General features: G+C 40.4%; 1 protein-coding gene across 1 annotated transcript in view; it reads left to right on the forward strand.

The window, feature by feature from the left end:
* The first annotated feature begins 7783 nt into the window (after window positions 1-7783).
* Window positions 7784-22684, forward strand: part of xdh (xanthine dehydrogenase) — a 50011-nt gene continuing 35110 nt past the window's right edge. Inside the window, exons 1-8 of the mRNA XM_061924167.2 lie at window positions 7784-7932; window positions 10143-10200; window positions 14356-14452; window positions 14699-14807; window positions 21438-21564; window positions 21633-21694; window positions 21761-21835; window positions 21905-21985. Coding sequence (XP_061780151.1) covers window positions 7876-7932; window positions 10143-10200; window positions 14356-14452; window positions 14699-14807; window positions 21438-21564; window positions 21633-21694; window positions 21761-21835; window positions 21905-21985 — 666 coding nt within the window. The 5' untranslated portion in view covers window positions 7784-7875. The remainder of the gene's footprint in view (window positions 7933-10142; window positions 10201-14355; window positions 14453-14698; window positions 14808-21437; window positions 21565-21632; window positions 21695-21760; window positions 21836-21904; window positions 21986-22684) is intronic.

Genomic DNA, 22684 nt, shown 5'->3' on the forward strand with positions numbered 1-22684 from the left:
CCTGGCGCTGCTTAGTTCTAGCTTAACTGACTCCTCACACGGGCTCACAGGCACGATAATTGCCTGTGTCCCAGCTTGCTCTAGTGTAGTTAGTCAAGTGTGACTCAAACAGTGATCTGTGTGTTTCTAAAAGAGTGGTGGCGCCTTCCCGGTTAGGGTGAAAAAAGGCTGATTATAAATAAACGTTAGTCCCCGTTCTCTACAAAAATGAGCCAGCCACTTGTCAAAGGGGAACTGGCGGCGCCCTGCTCGGTTGAGCTGCAGAGGCTCGTGGTAGTAATTAAACTTTTTTGGCAAATAAATCGGTAAATTCTGTAAATTTCAAAGTTAACTTCCAGCGTAGTCACTCCAAAGTGACATATGGCCGCCAGGCAATTTTAGATGTAGATAAACCGTTTTAGACCGAAAGATGCGTATACGCTGGACCTCCTTGGTAACATGGGAATACTACGCCAGCTACACCCAGCAGCCTGTGAAGCAGCGGAACCAAGTACCAGCGGGGACTGTCGACGGAGGAGACGTAAGCGGTGTGCAGTCCAGCTGGCTGGGGTTCTCACAGACATCTTCAACACCTCGCCAACCCAGGCTGTGGTACCCTCATGTTTTAAGACGGCTACAATCATTCCAGTGCCTAAAAAACCCACAATCTCCTCCCTCAATGATTATCATCCTGGGGCACTTACCCCCATCATAATAAAGTGCTTCGAGAGGCTGGTAAAAGAACATATTGTCTCCAGACTTCCCCCCACATTCGACCCATACCAGTTTGCTTCACAGAGGACGCCATCTCCTTTGCACTCCACCTGAGCTTAGAACATCTGGAAGGAAAGGACACACACGTGCGGATGTTGTTTCTGGACTTCAGCTCGGCGTTCAACACCATCATCCCGCAGCACTTGGTGAGCAAACCTTGGATTCAGTACCCCCCTTTGCAACTGGCTGCTTGACTTCCTCAGACAGACCCCAGTCTGTGAGAGTGGGCAACAACACCTCCAGTGCCATCTCCCTGAGCACCGGCTCCCCCCAGGGCTGCGTCCTGAGTCCACGTTGATGACCCATGACTGCTGCGCCAGGTCCACTACTAACCACATTGTGAAGTACACGACAGTACATCCGTGACAACAACGACATGGACTACAGGGAGGAGGTGAAACATCTGGTTGACTGGTGCAGAACCAACAATCTGGTCCTGAACGTCGACAAGACCAAGGAGATCATCGTTGACTTCAGGAGGCACCAGTCCAGCCACGCTCCACTCTTCATCAACGGCACAGCAGTGGAGATGGTAAGCAGTACCAAGTTTCTGTTTCTGGGGGTGCAGATAACTGACAATATGACCTGGTCCCTACACACCGCTGCGCATGCTGTAGTGTACGGTGAAGTGCTGGCACTGCTTGTATCATGATCAATAGTACAGTGACTTACTCCATGGACAGTTGTCCTTTTGGTCCAGTTGGCCAGGGATGTTTCCAGTTGATTTGGGTAAAGAAATGTTAACCCCAACTGCACATTGAAACCTAATGGCAAGCACTAACTGGCGCTCAAAACTTGGAGGCTGGATAGTTTAGTGGGTTATGATCAACGTTCCCTCTAAGGTGCGCGCCTGCGCACTGCTCACGCGTCCTCTGCGCACAGCAAATTAATGCCGCGCAGAAAATCAAAAATCCCATCTGAACTTTAAACAAAATAAACACATTACAATTTTTTTCTGTATGATTTTGCAATGCAACTCTGTGAGTGACAGGTGACAACAAGAGTGGCCCCAATGAATAAAACAATCTTTGTTAACACAGTTTACGGACAGAAATTCCACCAATCACTTTTTTGAGCAAAACTGTTTGTAACCACACCAAAAACTTGAGTAAAAAAACCTTTTATCTATAAAAACTGGTAATTTTCTGCCATACAAACCAGGCTTAAACCAACGTTGTCATCCGTCGTTTCAACAGAAGCCGCTCGCTCAGTCTCACCTGCACCGACACACGCACTCATGGCACTTAGCCAGTGTTGCGTTTATGGCCACACAAAAAGTCGGCCAACCCCAACGCCACACAATGTGTAAATGCCAGGTTGTAACACTCTGACTCCACAATCAGATGTGTGCTTATTTTACTGCCATTTATTAAGAATGTTAATCTAAGGATATTATTCATGAAATATTGTGACTAGATTTCATAAATGCTAATAAAAAGATGTATTTTACAGACAGAAAGTTACAGGAACTAAATGTAATCTCTGAAAGGGGTAACATTTATTTTAAAGGCAGGACCCACTGCCAGACATACAATACTAGCACATAGCTCATGAAAAACATGTTTTTTTGTTATTGTCATTGTAAGAGGGCAAACTCACTTATATCAGAAAATTATTATAATAAAACATTGAAATTGTTATGATGTCAGGTGTGACGCTGGTGTGGCCACAGTGTGCACGTCTGATGTTGCTCACATGTGCTCCACTGAATGCTCAGGGAGTTTGTGCGTTTGCTCACACACATTAAAACATACCGGTACTTGCCAACCTTGAGACCTCCGATTTCGGGAGGTGGGGGCGGGGGTGGGACGTGGTTGGGGGCGTGGTTAAGATATATATATATAAGAAATACTTGACTTTCAGTGAATTCTAGCTATATATATATATATATATATATATATAGTTTCCTCCGCCGAGTGGCGGGGCTCTCCCTTAGAGATAGGGTGAGAAGCTCTGTCATTCGGGGGGAGCTCAAAGTAAAGCCGCTGCTCCTCCACATCGAGAGGAGCCAGATGAGGTGGTTCGGGCATCTGGTCAGGATGCCACCCGAACGCCTCCCTAGGAAGGTGTTTCGGGCACGTCCGACCGGTAGGAGGCCACGGGGAAGACCCAGGACACGCTGGGAAGACTATCTCTCCCGGCTGGCCTGGGAACGCCTCGGGATCCCCCGGGAGGAGCTGGACGAAGTGGCTGGGGAGAGGGAAGTCTGGGCTTCCCTGCTTAAGCTGCTGCCCCCGCGACCCGACCTCGGATAAGCGGAAGAAGATGGATGGATATATATATATATATATATATATAAATACTTGAACTTCAGTGTTCATTTACAAACTACAACTCACAAACACTTTAGAGTTAGGCTCCACTATCAGAATGTGTACTTAAACTTATAAAGATCACATGGATATTATTCAGTGAGTTGATTCACCAAAACTAACCTGTTATACAGGAGGAAAAAGCACACAGGACGTTTCAATTGTTCACAGACTGGTCGCGCTCATCAGAATGACAAGACACTTCCGGTCTGCAGGTGATAGCATTCAATTGGGAAGAAACGCCCTACTGCCCCCTACTGACCAATGTGAATACTGATAAATGTGTAATGACAGCTCCAAAAACGAATTCAAACCACAAAATAAAATAAATAAATCAACACAAAAACGTGACACATTATGGGTGGGTCACATATGCATGTACAGTAGATGGCAGTATTGTCCTGTTTAAAAGTGTCACAACATTGCTGTTTACGGCAAACAAACTGCTTTACGGTAGACACTGTTGTTGTGTGTTGTCAACACGTCACTCAAGTCCGCCTGAATTTCGGGAGTTTTTCGGGAGAAAATTTGTCCTGGGAGGTTTTCGGGGGAGGCGCTGAATTTCGGGAGTCTCCCGGAAAATCCGGGAGGGTTGGCAAGTATGCATTAAAAATTAGAGGGAACATTGGTTATGATGCTTGATCTCTGAACAAATTCATCACATTTAAAATCTCAGGTGAGTTGAATTAGTAATATTACAAATTATTAAAAAAAAAAAAGTTAATAATGCAAATGAATAATAACATGGAATCAGAATGAAAGATCCTAATTTAAGAGGCTGATTAAAAATGTTAATTATCCCACTGTACTTTACATACATTGAAACCCGAGTGGGAAACCCTAGCCCTAACTGTACATTGAAACCCCAGAGAAGACACAAATCTATAAAACAATTGTCATTTCAAATGGCAACTTTCTGGCTTTAAGAAACACTAAAGGAAATCAGGAATATAAATTGTGGTAGTCAGTAACAGTTTTTTAGATCAAGCAGAGTGAAAAGAATATGCAATGACTATTGGAATCACCCTGGGAAATGTTAGTTTCCAGAAGCAACACCTGCATCAGATGAAATCCATACATTAGTCTGCAGTTAAAACGGAGTGTCCAGACTTTGGAGAGCTGTTGCATGATGTGAATCATGGCCATACTTGCCAACCCTCACGGATTTTCCGGGAGACTCCCGAAATTCAGCGCCTCTCCCGAAAACCTCCCGGGACAAATTTTCTCCCGAAAAACTCCCGAAATTCAGGCGGACCTGAGTGACGTGTTGACAACACACAACAACAGTGTCTACCGTAAAGCAGTTCGTCTGCCGTAAACAGCAATGTTGTGACACTTTTAAACAGGACAATACTGCCATCTACTGTACATGCATATGTGACCCACCCATAATGTGTCACGTTTTTGTGTTGATTTATTTATTTTATTTTGTGGTTTGAATTCGTTTTTGGAGCTGTCATTACACATTTATCAGTATTCACATTGGTCAGTAGGGGGCAGTAGGGCGTTTCTTCCCAATTGAATGCTATCACCTGCAGACCGGAAGTGTCTTGTCATTCTGATGAGCGCGACCAGTCTGTGAACAATTGAAACGTCCTGTGTGCTTTTTCCTCCTGTATAACAGGTTAGTTTTGGTGAATCAACTCACTGAATAATATCCATGTGATCTTTATAAGTTTAAGTACACATTCTGATGGTGGAGCCTAACTCTAAAGTGTTTGTGAGTTGTAGTTTGTAAATGAACACTGAAATTCAAGTATTTATTTTATTTATTTATTTATATATATATATATACCGGTAGCTAGAATTCACTGAAAGTCAAGTATTTCTTATATATATATATATATATATATATATATATATATATATATATATATATATATATATATATATATATATATAAAATATATTGTACATACAAATTCACATATGCTCACATACGTACATAGGTACCTACGCTCCCACATACATACACAAATACAGTACATATTTACATACCTAAAGTTCGTACATCCACACGCACATTCAATATACAAACATACACATACTGTACATATACACTTACTGTACAAACACATATACACACTCTGTACATATACATTCACTGTACAAACACATATACACATTCTGTATACATACATTCATTGTACAAACACATATACACATTCTGTACATATACAAGTACATATGCATACTTACACTCATGCACATAATCACGTTTCATCAAACATATATTAACGTTGTTGCCCTAGGGTAAACTGAGTGTAACACATGGCACACTGACAAAGCTTAACCTATTGTTACTATAACAATCTACAAGGTTAATGTAGGTTGCTTCTCTTTCTCCCCCTCCATTTTTCTGCATTCTTTCGTATCTCAAGTTATCATTACGTATATGTATTGTTGCATTTAAACAACTGTATTGTTGATAATAAAGGTAAATTATTGGTATTGTTCATTATCAATAGCGCTATTTCTATTGGTATTTGTATTGATCTATTTGTAGTGTAATAATGCTCATTGTCATTTCTGTATTATTTTTTATTTTTCGCTAACTGCTTATTTGCTATTACTTTTACCATCATATTTGTACATGTCATATTTGCTGATGTTGCTCTATTGTTGTTGTTGTTGTTGTTGTTTGCTGTTGTTGTTTTTGTCTCTCTGTCTAATCCCCCTCTTGTCCCCACAATTTCCCCCTCTGTCTTCTTTTTTTTCTCTTTCTATCCCCTCCTGCTCCGGCCCGACTGCACTAAATGATAATATAAATACATTTAATAAAGTCAAATACAAATAAGGCAACAAGAGAAGTATCCTACACTTCTCTTTTGTAAAGTAAATCTGAACAGCCGACATGGGCATCTACATCTACTATATGATTTGCCTGAGAAGCTGGACAGGGCACAAAAAAAAATAAAAAAATAAAAATATATATATATCTTAACCACGCCCCCCGCCCGACCACGCCACCCGCCCTCACCCCCCACCCTCCACCTCCCGAAATCGGAGGTCTCAAGGTTGGCAAGTATGATCATGGCTCCAACACGAGAGATGCCAATTGACACCAAGGAGAGGATTATCAAACTTCTTCAAGAAGGTAAAGCTTCACACAATGTTGCAAAATATGTTGATTGTTCACAGTCAGCTCTGTCTAAAATCTGGAAAGTTTGTAAAAGGCAACCGAGGAAAAACATCGAAGCGTCAAGACGGAAAACCTAAAAAAATGCTTTGAAAACAAAATGCACAGCAAAACTAATGAAAAATAAATGTGTGGAAACTGGAGTCACCTGTAGTCACTTTACAGTTGTGCTTGAAGCTCATGGAGAGAATGCCAAGAGTGTGCAAAGCAGTAATCAGAGCAAAGGGTGGCTATTTTGAAGAAACTATTACTACATGTTTTCAGTTATTTCATCTTTTTTTGTTAAGTACATAACTCCACGTGTTCATTCATAGTTTTGATGTGACAATCTACAATGTAAATAGTCATGAAAATAAAGAAAACACATTGAATGAGGAAAAGGTGTGTCCAAACCTTCCGCCTGTACCGTACATAGCCCTTGATCACAAATGTTTCAAAGGGCTGAGTTTTTGTGTTAAATGTACATTGATTTTTACAACGTGATATTGTTCATGGAGAACAAGTTATTTTCTTATTCTGGCAACTTAGCTGCCAGTTGTTCTACCGTAAAAGCAAATGTAGCGTCTTTCCATTTACAGTAATACACGTTAAAAACAACAAGCCTAGATTTTACGCTCAAAAACTGGCAGCTCAGTCAACAGAATTTTGACTCAAAAAACAGTAGTAGTTTTTTTCAATTTACAGTGGTATGTTGTAAATAATGTAAAATGTATTGTCATTTTTATTCATTTGATGGTTAGTTTGCTGTAAAGTTAAGTATTTTTATTTAGACAAAAACATGTTTGGGAAGTATGATACTATACTGTAATATATTTCGCAATATTGGATACAATTGAAGTTTAAAAGGTATGACATTTAAAGCAGTACATATATTTTTTCTGTCAAAAAAACCCAATCACATTTAGTGAGAAAATATGAAGTACTTTATGTCATTTCCAGGTGTTTGTGGGCCAGATCTGAGTTTGACACCTGTGATTTCTGACAAAAAGCCAAACGACATGATTATTACAAGACCTGTGACCTGGTTTCAGGCTCCACCTTACATTTAGAAGAGGCTGAGCTATAATCAAGTAAATGCTGCAGTACGGACATAACCATATTTGATAAAGGCTTATAAACAATTGAAACCTTGACAAACAAGTCTAAGGTCATAAAAGCGGTCTTTGAAGTCTTTGTTCACAATTGCTGCAGTAAAGCAGGAAGTGTCAGCCATGTCTTATCAGCAGAAGGTCTGTTCATGTGTGAAAGACGCACGTAAGAATCATGTGTGGAATGTCTATGGAAAACCATTATTTCCATCTTGTTTCAAGCAATGTGTGAAATGTCAGCAGGATGTTCATCCTTCACCAAATTGTTCTTTTGACTTGCCTTCCTTACAAATGGGTCAAATAGATGGACATCATGTATATTTGTTGCTCTTTGCCCCGAGACACCTGCCAGGCTGTGAATAATTACACACTGCAGTGAACTTGCTGTGTCAGCATTCAAAGTTCATATGTGATTCTATAGATCGAGCGCTTGTTTTTGGTGGTTTAGTAACTGCGTCACTGGTGGGTGTTTTGGGCTTGGAGAAGCGGAGAAAACATCACACACCCCTTTGCAATTCTGGCAACTGGAATTAGACTTGAGAGTAAAGAGAAGTCTCTCGGAGTGAGGGAAGTGGACAGAAACATGGAGGACAGCCACACTTGGGATGATGAGCTCATTTTCTTTGTTAACGGGAAGAAGGTAAGCCTACTAATTTACCTTCATCATATTTAATAGCTCATCAACATGAAATACTATCAATGTGATCATTAGAAATACAGTCAAGTGTACGCAGTGATGATGTTTTGATACTGGCATAGTGAGGAAGACTCAGGCTTGCAGCTGTACTTGACTAACTTGGCAAATATATCTACTTTATGTACAGTACAGGACAAACCTTTGGCTTCACACCCTCTCCTCATTCAATGTTTATTTTCATGACTATTTACCTTGTACAAACCCCGTTTCCATATGAGTTGGGAAATTGTGTTAGATGTAAATATAAACGGAATACAATGATTTGCAAATCCCTTTCAACCCTTATTCAGTTGAATATGCTACAAAGACAACATATTTGATGTTCAAACTCATGAACTTTATTTTTTTTTGCAAATAATAATTAACTTAGAATTTCATGGCTGCAACACGTGCCAAAGTAGTTGGGAAAGGGCATGTTCACCACTGTGTTACATGGCCTTTCCTTTTAATAACACTCAATAAACGATTGGGAACTGAGGAAACTAATTGTTGAAGCTTTGAAAGTGGAATTCTTTCCCATTCTTGTTTTACGTAGAGCTTCAGTCGTTCAACAGTCCGGGGTCTCCGCTGTCGTTTTTTACGCTTCATAATGCGCCACACATTTTCGATGGGAGACAGGTCTGGACTGCAGGCAGTCCAGGAAAATACCCGCACTCTTTTTTTACGAAGCCACACTGTTGTAACACGTGCTGAATGTGGCTTGGCATTGTCTTGCTGAAATAAGCAGGGGCGTCCATGAAAAAGACGGCGCTTAGATGGCAGCATATGTTGTTCCAAAAGCTGTATGTACCTTTCAGCATTAATGGTGCCTTCACAGATGTGTAAGTTACCCATGCCTTGGGCACTAATGCACCCCCATACCATCACACATGCTTTGCGTCGATAACAGTCTGGATGATTCGCTTCCCCTTTGGTCCGGATGACACGATGTCGAATATTTCCAAAAACAATTTGAAATGTGGACTCGTCAGACCACAGAACACTTTTCCACTTTGCATGAGTCCATCTTAGATGATCTCGGGCCCAGAGAAGCCGGCGGCGTTTCTGGGTGTTGTTGATAAATGGCTTTCGCTTTGCATAGTAGAGCTTTAACTTGCACTTACAGATGTAGCGACCAACTGTATTTAGTGACAGTGGTTTTCTGAAGTGTTCCTGAGCCCATGTGGTGATATCCTTTAGAGATTGATGTCGCTTTTTGATACAGTGCCGTCTGAGGGATGAAAGGTCACGGTCATTCAATGTTGGTTTCCAGCCATGCCGCTTACGTGGAGTGATTTCTCCACATTCTCTGAACCTTTTGATGATATTATGGACCGTAGATGTTGAAATCCCTCAATTTCTTGCAATTGCACTTTGAGAAACGTTGTTCTTAAACTGTTCAACATGTTGCTCATGCAGTTGTGGACAAAGGGGTGTACCTTGCCCCATCCTTTCTTGTGAAAGACTGAGCATTTCATGGAATCTACTTTTATACCCAATCATGGCACCCACCTGTTCCCAATTAGCCTGCACACCTGTGGGATGTTCCAAATAAGAGTTTGATGAGCATTCCTCAACTTTATCAGTATTTATTGCCACCTTTCCCAACTATTTTGTCACGTGTTGCTGCCATCAAATTCTAAAGTTAATGATTATTTGCAAAAAAAAACAAACGTTTATGAGTTTGAACATCAAATATGTTGTCTTTGTAGCATATTCAACTGAATATGGCTTGAAAAGGATTTGCAAATCATTGTATTCCGTTTATATTTACATCTAACACAATTTCCCAACTCATATGGAAACGGGGTTTGTAGATTGTCACATCAAAACTATGAACACGTGGAGTTATGTACTTAACACAAAAAGGTGAAATAACATGTTTTATATTCTAGTTTCTTCAAAATAGCCACCCTTTGCTCTGATTACTGCTTTGCACACTCTTGGCATTCTCTCCATGAGCTTCGAGAGGTAGCCACCTGAAATGGTTTTCACTTTACAGTTGTGCATGTGACAATCTCCAATGTAAATAGTCATGAAAATAAAGACAACTTTTGGCCTGTCCTGTATATGTTATACTTTATGTACATAATTATGTAATTAAACATGTTATTCCTGTAATTGATTGATATGCCATCACCATGCAGCATAAATGACTTGATTATGTTTTTCAGGTGGTGGAGATAAACCCAGATCCTGACATGACATTACTCACCTACCTGAGGACAAAAGGTAAGCCACACACAACGTAACATTTCAAACTTGTTTTCATTGAGGGCCACATGGTAGTAATGGCTGCCTTCAGAGGGCTGCTTCTTTAGAATTAATTGAATGTATGCATGCGGGTAACAACCTGTGATTAATCAAAATTCTAAATGATCTGATTTAAAATATATATATATATATATAATTTGACTGCATTGATATGAATGTGTAGCAGTAATCACCTCATTATTACACCATTGCCTGTGCACTCCATTATTACATTGTTTCATCTTATCTTTACTAACATATTCTTGTAATACACTATATAATAATGTCATATATGGCATGATTAGATAATAACGTATAGAAGATATGCTTTTTTTCTCTGTCAAAATTGAAACAATGATTTGCATTTAATCAGAAGAGTTTTTATTGCCATTGTTTGATAACGGGTTCACAAACTAGTTGGTGCAACATAAAAGACATAACACAGAATAGGTCATAAAAAGAGCTGTAACTGAGCTATCAGATCTTGTTATTGTTCATGTGTCTGATGGCCGAGGGGGAAAAAGTGTTCAGTTGGCGAGAGGTGTGGGTCTGGATGGAGCGTAGTCTCCTGCCTGAGGGGAGAATAGTTTGTGTCCAGGGTGAGAAGAGTCAGCTGTGATCCCACCCACACGCCTCCTGCTAGTAAAACAAAATGAAGTATTTTATAACACACATTTCTCCCAGACTTTGGCAGGCCTCACACAATGGTGTGGCCAGGTGTGGCCCCCGGGTCTTGACTTTGACACCTTTGCATTAGATGGACATAGGATCACACAGAGCATGAAGTGAAGTACATTTAGCTGACACTGCTTGATAAGTGCAAGTTGTGACATAGCAAGAGAATAAAAGTGTCACATGAGGTTCTGCACAGTCAGGATGTCAAGGAGGAAGTTCAGTTTTAGCATCTTGCTGGGAAATTTGCATGTTCTCCCAGGGTCTGCGTGGCTTTTCTCTGAGTACTCTGCTTGCATTCTACTTTACAAAAACATGCAATGTTATGTAAATCTGAGACGCTGAATCACAGGTATCAAACTCAAGGTTTGGCCCGCGAAAGCCCTGAAATAATACCAGTCAATAAAGCATTTTAGCATTTACTAAATGTAATCTTTTCATTGTGACAGACAGAAATACATGTATTGGATGCTATTGAGTATATCTTAAACTGTATTATCTAATAATGCAACAGTATATCAGTATTAGTATAGTACTGCTATACTAATGACTCATATTCAGTACTATACTGCCTCTAAAATATACCGGTCCCCCCATTGTCGCCACGTCATGACATTGCTGGTTTTAGGAGCAGAGGAGCATGTTGGGCAGCGCACACACACAGAGTACTTACAAGCAGACACAGTGTGTAGACAGAAAAGGGAGAATGGACGCATTTTGGTTTAAAAAGTAAAGATAAAGGTGAAGTTATAACACTGAAACACCCTCAGGAAGAGGTGCTTTAAGACTTGGCTAACATCCTTCCACAGTGTTTTAGCTACTTCTAAATCACTAATCCTGGCATCCATGGTGACAAATAAAGTAAGTTTCTTACAGTACCATTATCACTAGAGGACGAGGAATAGCTAAACATGCTTCTCTACACACCGGTGAGCATCACAATGTAAACAAACACCATGGGTGGATCTACACCTGACATCCACTGTAATGATACCAAGTACAGGAGCGTATCCAGTCGATACTACTATGATTACATCAATATTTTTTATCATCACAAAATCTTTTAGTTTTTAAAAAAAATTCATATTATGTTTACAAATCAGGACAAGACTAAATGCAACAAATATAATTCTATCATTAATTTCAAACTTTTTCAAATGAAAAAAATAAGTCATATCAAAGCAAGTTATATATATATATATAGAAATGACAATAGATTTTACAGTAAAAAAAAAAGCTCAGTTGCCAGGATTATACAGTAAAAAAAAATTATAGTACCGTTTTTCCATTTACAGTAATATGCTGTAAAAATGATTGTAAATTTTAGGGTGAAGTTGTGGCGACTCAGCTGCCAGTTTTTTTGTTTTTACTGAAAAATCTATTTTTTACAGTGTATGTAATACAAATATAATATTCAAATGCACAGCAATTAATTGTATTATATCATGAGGTGAATTCCTATACATTTATATTGATAAATGATATACGGTTACAAGTGGCCCTCATCACTGCGATGTGGCCCTCAGTGTAACAGCCCTGATCTCAATGGTCCATATGTGTGAATGTAAATGTGCTGTTTACTCTGTCACTTGGCCAAAGTCAGTTCCAGTAGGTTCCAGCTGACCCATGACCGTAAGGACAAGCGGAAAAAAAATATATGCAGGAAGTCACAATTTCAAAAGAGCAGAAGTGTCTTTTTTTGTACTTGGCACAATTGCAAAGAAATCCATGGGTCACACACACAAACCCTGTGGCTCCTTGTGATGATGCAAGGTGGCCTCATGACTCTTTTAAAGCTTTTACTAAACCGTCCTAGTCAGCAGCAATGATCCTTTGTGTAATTCTATATACAAACCCTGTTTCCATATGAGTTGGGAAATTGTGTTAGATGTAAATATAAACGGAATACAATGATTTGCAAATCCTTTTCAAGCCATATTCAGTTGAATATGCTACAAAGACAACATATTTGATGTTCAAACTCATAAACTTTATTTTTTTTTTGCAAATAATCATTAACTTTAGAATTTGATGGCAGCAACACGTGACAAAGAAGTTGGGAAAGGTGGCAATAAATACTGATAAAGTTGAGGAATGCTCATCAAACACTTATTTGGAACATCCCACAGGTGTGCAGGCTAATTGGGAACAGGTGGGTGCCATGATTGGGTATAAAAGTAGATTCCATGAAATGCTCAGTCATTCACAAACAAGGATGGGGTGAGGGTCACCACTTTGTCAACAAATGCGTGAGCAAATTGTTGAACAGTTTAAGAAAAACCTTTCTCAAGCAGCTATTGCAAGGAATTTAGGGATTTCACCATCTACGCTCCGTAATATCATCAAAGGGTTCAGAGAATCTGGAGAAATCACTGCACGTAAGCAGCTAAGCCCGTGACCTTCCATCCCTCAGGCTGTACTGCATCAACAAGCGACATCAGTGTGTAAAGGATATCACCACATGGGCTCAGGAACACTTCAGAAATCCACTGTCAGGAACTACAGTTGGTCGCTACATCTGTAAGTGCAAGTTAAAACTCTCCTATGCAAGGCGAAAACCGTTTATCAACAACACCCAGAAACGCCGTCGGCTTCGCTGGGCCTGAGCTCATCTAAGATGGACTGATACAAAGTGGAAAAGTGTTCTGTGGTCTGACGAGTCCACATTTCAAATTGTTTTTGGAAACTGTGGACGTCGTGTCTTCCGGACCAAAGAGGAAAAGAACCATCCGGATTGTTATAGGCGCAAAGTGTAAAAGCCAGCATGTGTGATGGTATGGGGGTGTATTAGTGGCCAAGACATGGGTAACTTACACATCTGTGAAGGCACCATTAATGCTGAAAGGTACATACAGGTTTTGGAACAACATATGTTGCCATCCAAGCAACGTTACCATGGACGCCCCTGCTTATTTCAGCAAGACAATGCCAAGCCACGTGTTACATCAACGTGGCTTCATAGTAAAAGAGTGCGAGTACTAGACTGGCCTGCCTGTAGTCCAGACCTGCCTCCCATTGAAAATGTGTGGCGCATTATGAAGTCTAAAATAGCAGAAGGGAGACCCCCGGACTGTTGAACAACTTAAGCTGTACATCAAGCAAGAATGGGAAAGAATTCCACCTGAGAAGCTTCAAAAATGTGTCTCCTCAGTTCCCAAACCTTTACTGAGTGTTGTTAAAAGGAAAGGCCATGTAACACAGTGGTGAACATGCCCTTTCCCAACTACTTTGGCACGTGTTGCAGCCATGAAATTCTAAGTTAATTATTATTTGCAAAAAAAAAAAAAAAGTTTATGAGTTTGTAGTGCATTCAATTGAATATGGGTTGAAAAGGATTTGCAAATCATTGTATTCCGTTTATATTTGCATCTAACACAATTTCCCAACTCATATGGAAACGGGGTTTGTAGTAGCAGCAATGTTTCTCTGTGTAATCTTATGTATCAATATGTGTTTTTTCAGTGGGCCTCCAGGGAACCAAGCTGGGTTGTGCTGAAGGCGGTTGTGGAGCGTGCACAGTAATGTTGTCTCAATATCAAGCACACACGCAACAGCTACTGTATCCTGCCTGTGTGTGTGTGTGTGTGTGTGTGTGTGTGTGTGTGTGTGTGTGTGTGTGTGTGTGTGTGTGTGTGTGTGTGTGTGTGTGTGTGTGTGTGTGTGTGTGTGTGTGTGTGTGTGTGTGTGTGTGTGTGTGTGTGTGTGTGTGTGTGTGCTGCTACCCTGCAGTCATGTGTCGACATGTGCAACAAACTGATTAAAAGCGTTGATATTTTGAAGCAGATTAGTCCTTAGCTGTGCTCAGTCATTATGCCATCAACGCCTGCCTGGCCCCCATCTGTTCCTTGCACCTGACTGCTGTGACCACAGTGGAAGGAATTGGCAGTGTTGCTCGACAACTGCATCCTGTGCAGGTACTTTTCCTTCTCTTGTGAGTTTGGTGAAGGGATAGGGGAACATGGTTGTTTTTACACTACGTAGTAGGGCTGAGCGATATGGCTGAAAACTGTATTTTTTTTAATTGGTCGGTATCGATAAGTATTGATATTTTGTCATGACCCATGAAAAATATTGACGAGGAGAAAACCATATTAATATGCATCTTTCCTCTGAATATAAGCCCCTCATCTAGGAAAGGAAATGTCAACACAGCAACTGAAAACACGCAACAGGATAGGATAGGTCTTTATTGTCATTGCACAAGTACAATGAAACTTTGTTTTCAGCACAAAGCCGTTCAAGATGAGACAAACAAACAGTGTACAGGGTTACAAACAAACAGTGTACAGGGTTACAGAACAGGAACGCTGATGGGTCGCCACAAGGTGCCCCATAAAAGATGGGAAAAAGGTCAACGCTGGGGAAGGATGAGTAGTAGCGGTGTAGCTCGGTTGGTAGAGTGGCTGTGCCAGCAACTCGAGGGTTCCAGGTTCGATCCCCACTTCCGCCATCCTAGTCACTGCCGTCGTGTCCTTGGGCAAGACACTTTACCCACACTGCTTTAAATGTAACTTAGATATTGGGCTTCACCATGTAAAAGCGCTTTGAGTCACTAGAGAAAAGCGCTATATAATTATAATTCACAATTCACACAACAAAAAATACAATCTAGACTGGGCTGCTAAGGGGGCCCAGTCTGGAGTGGGAAAAAACCTCCATAGCGAAGCACATATACATATTACAACATACATCTGGAGATATCTAGCAACAGAGGGGAGGGAGTGGGGGGGCCATGGTGGTGGGCTGCAGCTCTCAAGCGCTGCCCATCCTTCCATCACCCCTATGGGATTTGCGTTTTTCCTCTGGATATAAGCCCCTCATCTAGGAAAGGAAATGTCAACACAGCAACTGAAAACAGTCAGTCAACTACATTCTAAAATCTAATTAAACACTTAACAATAACATATTTAATTAAGGTGGAAAACTAAGGAACCATAAACGCTTGATAAAATGTAACTAAATAGTGTGAAAATGTAAACATCGAGAAACCTGCGAAGAACTTTTTTTTTTTGGCAGATTTACTGCCAAGAAGTTGTATGGTCTGTTAAACATTTAAATCCTTTGTCACGTTCAAACACTGAGGACATCTATTAAACAAGACAAAAGGCAAGGAATCAAACAGAGACAGAATTCAATTTGGACTCAATTGAGGAGAGACATGGCCACTGCACTCTCTGTACAGTCCTGCACCACGCTCTGACGAAGAAGGTTTTCGTTTCCTCTTTTATTCAGATGTTCAATGTTCACGCACCAACACATGTCACAGCAGAAATAGGAAGTATGTAAAACAGTCATTGTTTTCGGTCTCATTGAAGACCAAGAAGAGGATTTCTCGGGCTTGGGCTCTTCCTGGATCCAGCTGGGGCAGGTGTTGGAGGACAATGGATAACCCCTCCCGTCTCCTGACCACAGCAACTTCAAGAGGGCAGCGGGTTGTAAATAGCGTTGACCTCGGTTACCAAATAGTTGGAAGAGAGTTTGTGAAATACTTCAGAGAGAGTTTGTTTAACACTTCAAAGAGAGTTCCTCTGGAAGTTGAGCAGATCCTGCCATCTGTCCGTGTTGAAATCACAGTGGCGTTTCACGAGCCTTCTTCCTCTTGTTAGGCCTCGAAAGACAGCATTCATAATACAACATTTCTTTTGTGATAACTTACAAACAATTATTCCAACATCCTTATTTAAATATAAAATTGAAAAGAACAACTAAAACTTGCAATTCCTACATAGTGGGGGCCCTTAGGGAGATTTTAGGGTGTGGTCGTTCACTTTTGTCTAAAAGCGCCAAATTTGGCACAGGTGTAGCTCAGGGCCTACTTCAATGATTTGGCTAGTGCGCCCGCGCCGGTGACCTTCGGGGTCGCCACCTGAACACGCTTTTGCCTCTACATTTGAACCAGATGAGCTACAAATCCAAACTCGGTGTCCATTTCATGTTTTTTGACGATGATGGAAAAATGATCTTTATGATTGGGTGTGTCTGGACACCTAATTAGCATATTTCCTAGATGGTGGCTATGTAACAATGAGGTGTACCTTAACTTTTGATACTTTTGGCAAACTATTTTAGGTTTTTTGAGCATCAGAAACATACTGGAATGATCAGATTTATGATCATTTATTTATTAGAGCACTTTAATTTCCATATTAACAACATAGCCATTATCTACCAAAATGTATTGCACATATATTTCAACACAGATATAATGTAAAGCTACAGATATATTTCATTGGAACATTAGTACAAGTAGAGAAAGTCAGTGTTACCTCCCCTCCCCCCTGTAATTTAGGTTTCTGTTTCAACAGAAACGGAAACCTATTGTAGAGAAAGTCAGTATGATGAGATTCTTGGGAGATGACTTACTCAGGCAGCAGATGTGTACTATCATAACAAATGTCATCTGAACTTGAGATATGCAGCACAAGTTGCACAACATAAAACATCTTCCAGCATATCAGAAGAAGAAGCATCTACTAGTGAATCCAGGGAAACCTTTGACCTTCTGACTCAGTGGTTCTTAACCTTGTTGGAGGTACCAAACCCCACCAGTTTCATATGCGCATTCACCCAACCCTCCTTTTTTTTTAAATTCAAGACAAAGTTATATGTTTTTGGTAACACTTTAGTATGGGGAATATATTCTAAGTAACAAAGACTTAATTTAGAGTTATTTGGTTAGGGTTAGGGTCAGAGAGTTATGGCCAGGATTAGGGTTATAATAAGACCATGCCGAATAAGGCATGAATAAGTACTTAATAATGACTAGTTAAGAGACAATATGTTACTAATTTGCATGTTAATAAGCAACTAATTAATGGTGAATATGTTCCCCATACTAAAGTGTTACCATGTTTTTTTTTACTGGTGCACAAAATGAAGCGTGCATGAACATCACCTTGTTCAAAGAACAAAACCAACACAGTGCATAAACTCACAACAAATTACACACCTGCAAACCTGTCAGCTGTTGCCGTATCCGTACTACACCGATAGGGAGAAGTTTGTATTTACACGATGAGTCGGGTGTGTTTTGACCTCCGCCGACCCCCTGAGGCCGACTCACCGAACCCCTAGGGTTCCATCCAACCCAGGTTAAGAACCACTGTTCTGACTATAGCGCAAATTGTTGCCCTAATTGAGGATTCAGATTGCTCCTTCACAATTTCAAATTGAAGGCAGCTCTATAGAACCCTTATGAATGAAGGTGGGCATGTCTGTTGTTATAATGAAGCTCACACAACAAGATTCAAGACACATCTCCTCTCTTTTCTGCCTGACTGCGCTGCAAAAAAGTCAGTGTTCAAAAACAAGAAAAAAACATACAAAAATGAGGGGTATTTTATTTGAACTAAGCAAAATGATCTGCCAATAGAACAAGAAAATTTGTCTTGTCAAGACTTTCCAAAACAAGTACAATTAGCTAACCTCAATGAACCCAAAAATAGCTTAAAATAAGTATATTCTCACTAATAACAAGTGCACTTTTCTTGGTAGAAAAAAAAGAGACCTTTTTGCTGAATATGTTGAAAAATATTCTTAAATGAAGTAAATGCTAGTGCCATTATCTTGACATAATGATATTACATTTCTTGAAACCAGCAAACTTATACTAAAAACTAATGTATTGTTCTTAATGGAAAGGCAACAAGGCAAGCGCTTGTTACTCTCGGGGTCTCCTAGCCGCTCAGGCAAATCATATTCTCTAAAAACGCATTTTTCCATGGATAACATGACATCATCACGCCAAGTGCGTGCTCTTTCAGTCAATTAGTGCGCATATATACAGCCCGGCCCAAAACATTTTTATTGTAATTTTGAGGAATTTATCTGAATGTGCATGAACTATTTCTGTTCAAAATGGTCTGAAATGTCACATGTTAAATGTTTAAATATGAACTGTCAGTTTACTGTACTGTGCCAACTGTACTACTATATGAGTACCTATTTTCTATTGTTTCATTGGAAATAAAACAGCAAAGTCCATTTGGCTGTCATCTGTTTTAATTATGAGACACAATTTTTTTTTCATGCTTGAAATAAGAAATGATGACTTTAAAAAAGTAGTTTTCTACTTGTGAGTGTTGATGACACAGCTTTGCAACACTTGATATTCTAGTTTCAAGCATGTTTTACTCAATATAGGTCATAACATCTCAGCAACAAGCTGTAATATCTTACTGAGATCATTTAGGACCAAAACACTTAAAACAAGTAAAACACTCTAACATAAAATCTGCTTAGTGAGAAGAATGATCTTATCAGACAGAAAATAAGCAAATATCACCCTTATTTGACATATTTCATCTTACTTAGATTTCACTTTTTGCAGTGTGGAGTGAACACTAGAGAGGGAGGGAGTCGTACATTGCAAGCAAGCATTAAGTGTAGCTAGATGCCATGATTCCAACCTGATTGATCAAGAGGAGGCACTTTTGTTGACAAGGGCTGCCTTGGTTTGACACAAGTATTGTTTACAACCAGGACACACATTTGATGGCACCTTACCTTCCAACTGTCTTACGGTATATGTTCCTGAACCTTTGAGAGTATTCAATGGCATTGTCCTTCAAGGACCAGGACTCCTCAAAGCCTATGAGGGTCCAGCACACTAACCTGGATGCACACACTTGGTGCAGCTTTTGTCAAGTCACAATTCGCTCCCAAGTTCTTTCCGACACTTAAAGCTGAGTTGAAAAACCACCAGAGACAGAATAGGTATTTTGTTGTATATTTTCAAAGCTTTGTTAATATACATTTTGAGACCAGTCTAACCCTAGAACATTCTATTGCGCCTCCCAAAATGGTCTGTCTTCCCAACGCCAAAAACCCCTCTTTCCTTCCCTCTCCCTAGCCATAATACAAGCACAACCTCTCCCTAGTCATAATACATTCCAAAGAACTCAAGGTTGACACACACAGTTTACTTGCTGACAGAGCATCAAGAGAAGAAATGGAAAACACGAGCTGTTTTCAAATATGACTAAGAAATGAAAGAAGTACAACTTAAATTCGGATATATGAAAATATCTGCCTCCGACACTGGGAAGTTTGCATGTTCTCCCAGGGTGTGTGTGGCTTTTCTCTGAGTACCGTACTCTGTTTGCATTCTACTTTACAAAAACATGCAATGTTATGTAAATCTGAGACGCTGAATCACAGGTTTATAATAGTTTGTGTCCAGGGTGAGAAGTGATCCCACCCACACGCCTCCTGCTAGTCAAACAAAATGAAGTATTTTATAACACACATTTCTCCCAGACTTTGGCAGGCCACACACAATGATGTGGCCAGGTGTGGCCCCCGGGTCTTGACTTTGACACCTGTGCATTAGATGAACATAGGATCACACAGAGCATGAAGTGAATTACATTTAGCTGACACTGCTTGATAAGTGCAAGTTGTGACATAGCAAGAGAATAAAAGTGTCACATGAGGTTCTGCACAGTCAGGATGTCAAGGAGGAAGTTCAGTTTTAGCGTCTTGCTGGGAAATTTGCATGTTCTCCCAGGGTCTGCGTGGCTTTTCTCTGAGTACTCTGCTTGCATTCTACTTTACAAAAACATGCAATGTTATGTAAATCTGAGACGCTGAATCACAGGTATCAAACTCAAGGCCCGCGAAAGCCCTGAAATAATACCAGTCAATAAAGCATTTTAGCATTTACTAAATGTAATCTTTTCATTGTGACAGACAGAAATACATGTGTTGGATGCTATTGAGTATATCTTAAACTGTATTATCTAATAATGCAACTAGGGTTGTAGGGTATACCGGTACTAGTATAGTACTGCTATACTAATGACTCATATTCAGTACTATACTGCCTCTAAAAAGTACCAGTCCCCCCATTGTTGCCACGTCATGACATTGCTGGTTTTAGGAGCAGAGGAGCATGTTGGGCAGCGCACACACACAGAGTACTTACAAGCAGACACAGCGTGTAGACAGAAAAGGGAGAAGGAACGCATTTTGTAAAAAAAAAATTAATAAAAAAGGTAGAGAAGAAGACAGCCTCCATGTGGCCTCCCCCGCAAGTAGCCAAAGAGTAGTTGCCCTGTAAGCGAAACCAATGTCACAACCACAGCCGACCCCCCCCCCCCCCCCCCCCCCCCCCTTCATTTCAAATAAGCATTAGAAAGGAATCATGCATGTTGCAGCAGGTTTTACTCATAACAATGCCCAAGTTACGTCCAATGTCTTGAGAATAGCAAAACGCCACTTGGAAATATGCAAATTAGGGGTCTAGACACACCCAAAAATAAAAATCAGCATTCCAACACATTTCTAATTGACAACAAGTTTACATTTGTAGCTCATCTGTTTCAAATGTTAGAGACAAAAGCTATTACAAGAAGCAACCATGTTTGATTGGCCGCTGTGGCGACCCCAAAGGTCACCGGCGCGGCGCCCTAGCTAAATCATTGAAGTATGCTCTGAGCTGCACCTGTGCCAAATTTGGCGCTTTTAGACAAAAGTGAAGGAAAATCTCCCTAAGGTCCTCCACTCACAGGGATCTGACACAGAAATGATCATTTTCTTCTTAGGAGAGAATAGCGAAGGCTCACGGCTCGCAGTGCGGCTTCTGCACGCCAGGTATTGTCATGTCCATGTACGCGCTGCTCAGATGCAAGCCCACACCACACATGGCTGACATGGAGGAGGCCTTCCAAGGTAAAGATGCTTGACGGATTTATGGCAGTTGTGCATGACTTCAACAAAATGTGCTTATTTCTTCTAAGGAAACCTTTGTCGCTGTACTGGATATCGACCCATCCTGGAGGCCTATAAGACTTTTACTGTGGTGAGGAACCATCAACTTACTGTACGTCATGTCTGTCATCTGAACACCATGTTCAACTTCCTGCAGGAGGGAGGATGCTGTGGGAGGAGGGATCAGAACAATGGCTGCTGCATGGCCAATCAGGAAGTAGATGATGAGAAGGTAGAGGTGGATGTCAGTTGTGTTGAATTGTAAGGTGCAGCGTTTCAAACTCTATTGAAATATCTCCAGCCGTCCTCCATGCTGTTCAACACCGCTGGCTTTGCACCGCTTGACCCCACGCAGGAGGTCATCTTTCCACCAGAGCTGATGGTGAGAAAAAGCCACACAGACAAAACTGCAACAGCCCACTTTCAGCATAAAGTCTGTGTCTCCAATCAAATACTAGCTTTCAGCATAAAGTCTGTGTCTCCAATCAAATACTAGCTTTCAGCATAAAGTCTGTCTCTCCAATCAAATACTAGCTTTCAGCATAAAGTCTGTCTCTCCAATCAAATACTAGCTTTCAGCATAAAGTCTGTGTCTCCAATCAAATACTAGCTTTCAGCATAAAGTCTGTGTCTCCAATCAAATACTAGCTTTCAGCATAAAGTCTGTCTCAAATCAAATACTAGCTTTCAGCATAAAGTCTGTGTCTCAAATAAAATACTAGCTTTCAGCATAAAGTCTATGTCCAAATCAAATACTAGCTTTCAGCATAAAGTCTGTGTCTCAAATAAAATACTAGCTTTCAGCATAAAGTCTGTGTCCAAATCAAATACTAGCTTTCAGCATAAAGTCCGTCTCAAATCAAATACTAGCTTTCAGCATAAAGTCTGTGTCCAAATCAAATACTAGCTTTCAGCATAAAGTCTGTGTCTCAAATCAAATACTAGCTTTCAGCATAAAGTCTGTGTCTCCAATCAAATACTAGCTTTCAGCATAAAGTCTGTGTCTCCAATCAAATACTAGCTTTCAGCATAAAGTCTGTGTCTCCAATCAAATACTAGCTTTCAGCATAAAGTCTGTGTC

Source organism: Nerophis lumbriciformis, linkage group LG28 (assembly GCF_033978685.3).
Source record: "Nerophis lumbriciformis linkage group LG28, RoL_Nlum_v2.1, whole genome shotgun sequence".
Taxonomy (NCBI): Eukaryota; Metazoa; Chordata; class Actinopteri; order Syngnathiformes; family Syngnathidae; genus Nerophis; species Nerophis lumbriciformis.